This window comes from Mastomys coucha, unplaced genomic scaffold (assembly GCF_008632895.1).
Source record: "Mastomys coucha isolate ucsf_1 unplaced genomic scaffold, UCSF_Mcou_1 pScaffold21, whole genome shotgun sequence".
In the NCBI taxonomy this organism is placed as follows: domain Eukaryota; kingdom Metazoa; phylum Chordata; class Mammalia; order Rodentia; family Muridae; genus Mastomys; species Mastomys coucha.
The window spans coordinates 144,731,448-144,732,125 of record NW_022196904.1 but is presented as its reverse complement, the minus strand read 5'-3'; the positions used below and the strand labels follow the sequence as shown (position 1 = coordinate 144,732,125).

The window sequence follows — 678 nt, the reverse complement described above, 5'->3', positions numbered from 1 at the left end:
ATTGATGCCAAGAGAAAACCTTCAGTAATTGCAAATCCTATTAAGAAGAACATCTGTGTAGCACATGCGTTGTAGGATATGATCTTGTTTTCAGTGAGAAACCCTTCTATTACCTTCGGAGTGACAGCTGAGGCATAAACGCAGTCCACCAATGAGAGGTTACTGAGAAAAAAGTACATAGGAGTGTGGAGGCGAGAGTCCAAGAGAATCAACCCAATCATGCCAAGGTTACCAAACAATGTGGTCAAATAAATAAAAATGAAGATGATAAATAAAGGGATCTGTAGGCCTGGAGCATCTGATAATCCCACAAGGATAAATTCAGTGACTTCTGAAATATTATGCATCTGTGTTTCATGATAATTACAGCAGACTTCTAAGACAAAATAAGGAAATAAAAAATATTATATATGGAACTCACTATGAGATTTTTAGGTATAACAAAGTTCTCTAACTCATATGTTCACACATCCAATGTGAAAAAGCTTAAAGTGAATGCTGAGTAGTTGTGGGCTTAATAAGTCATTTATCAGGGAATAGTTCAAATGGAGATGCTTATTTCTTTGCTGTCAATAGGGTTCCTTATTTAAAAACTAGAGGGTTTGCTTCTTTTTTTCAGTTTTCAGGTATATAATAATATTTATTTCAGTAACCCACAAAGGACTTGTTACTTGTAAT

The 678-nt window shown here is 34.8% G+C and overlaps 1 protein-coding gene across 1 annotated transcript in view; it reads right to left on the bottom strand.

The window, feature by feature from the left end:
- LOC116101092 (olfactory receptor 5B12-like) overlaps window positions 1-347 on the bottom strand; it is a 14,111-nt gene extending 13,764 nt beyond the window's left edge. Inside the window, exon 1 of the mRNA XM_031384778.1 lies at window positions 44-347. Coding sequence (XP_031240638.1) covers window positions 44-347 — 304 coding nt within the window. The remainder of the gene's footprint in view (window positions 1-43) is intronic.
- Window positions 348-678: the final 331 nt, after the last annotated feature.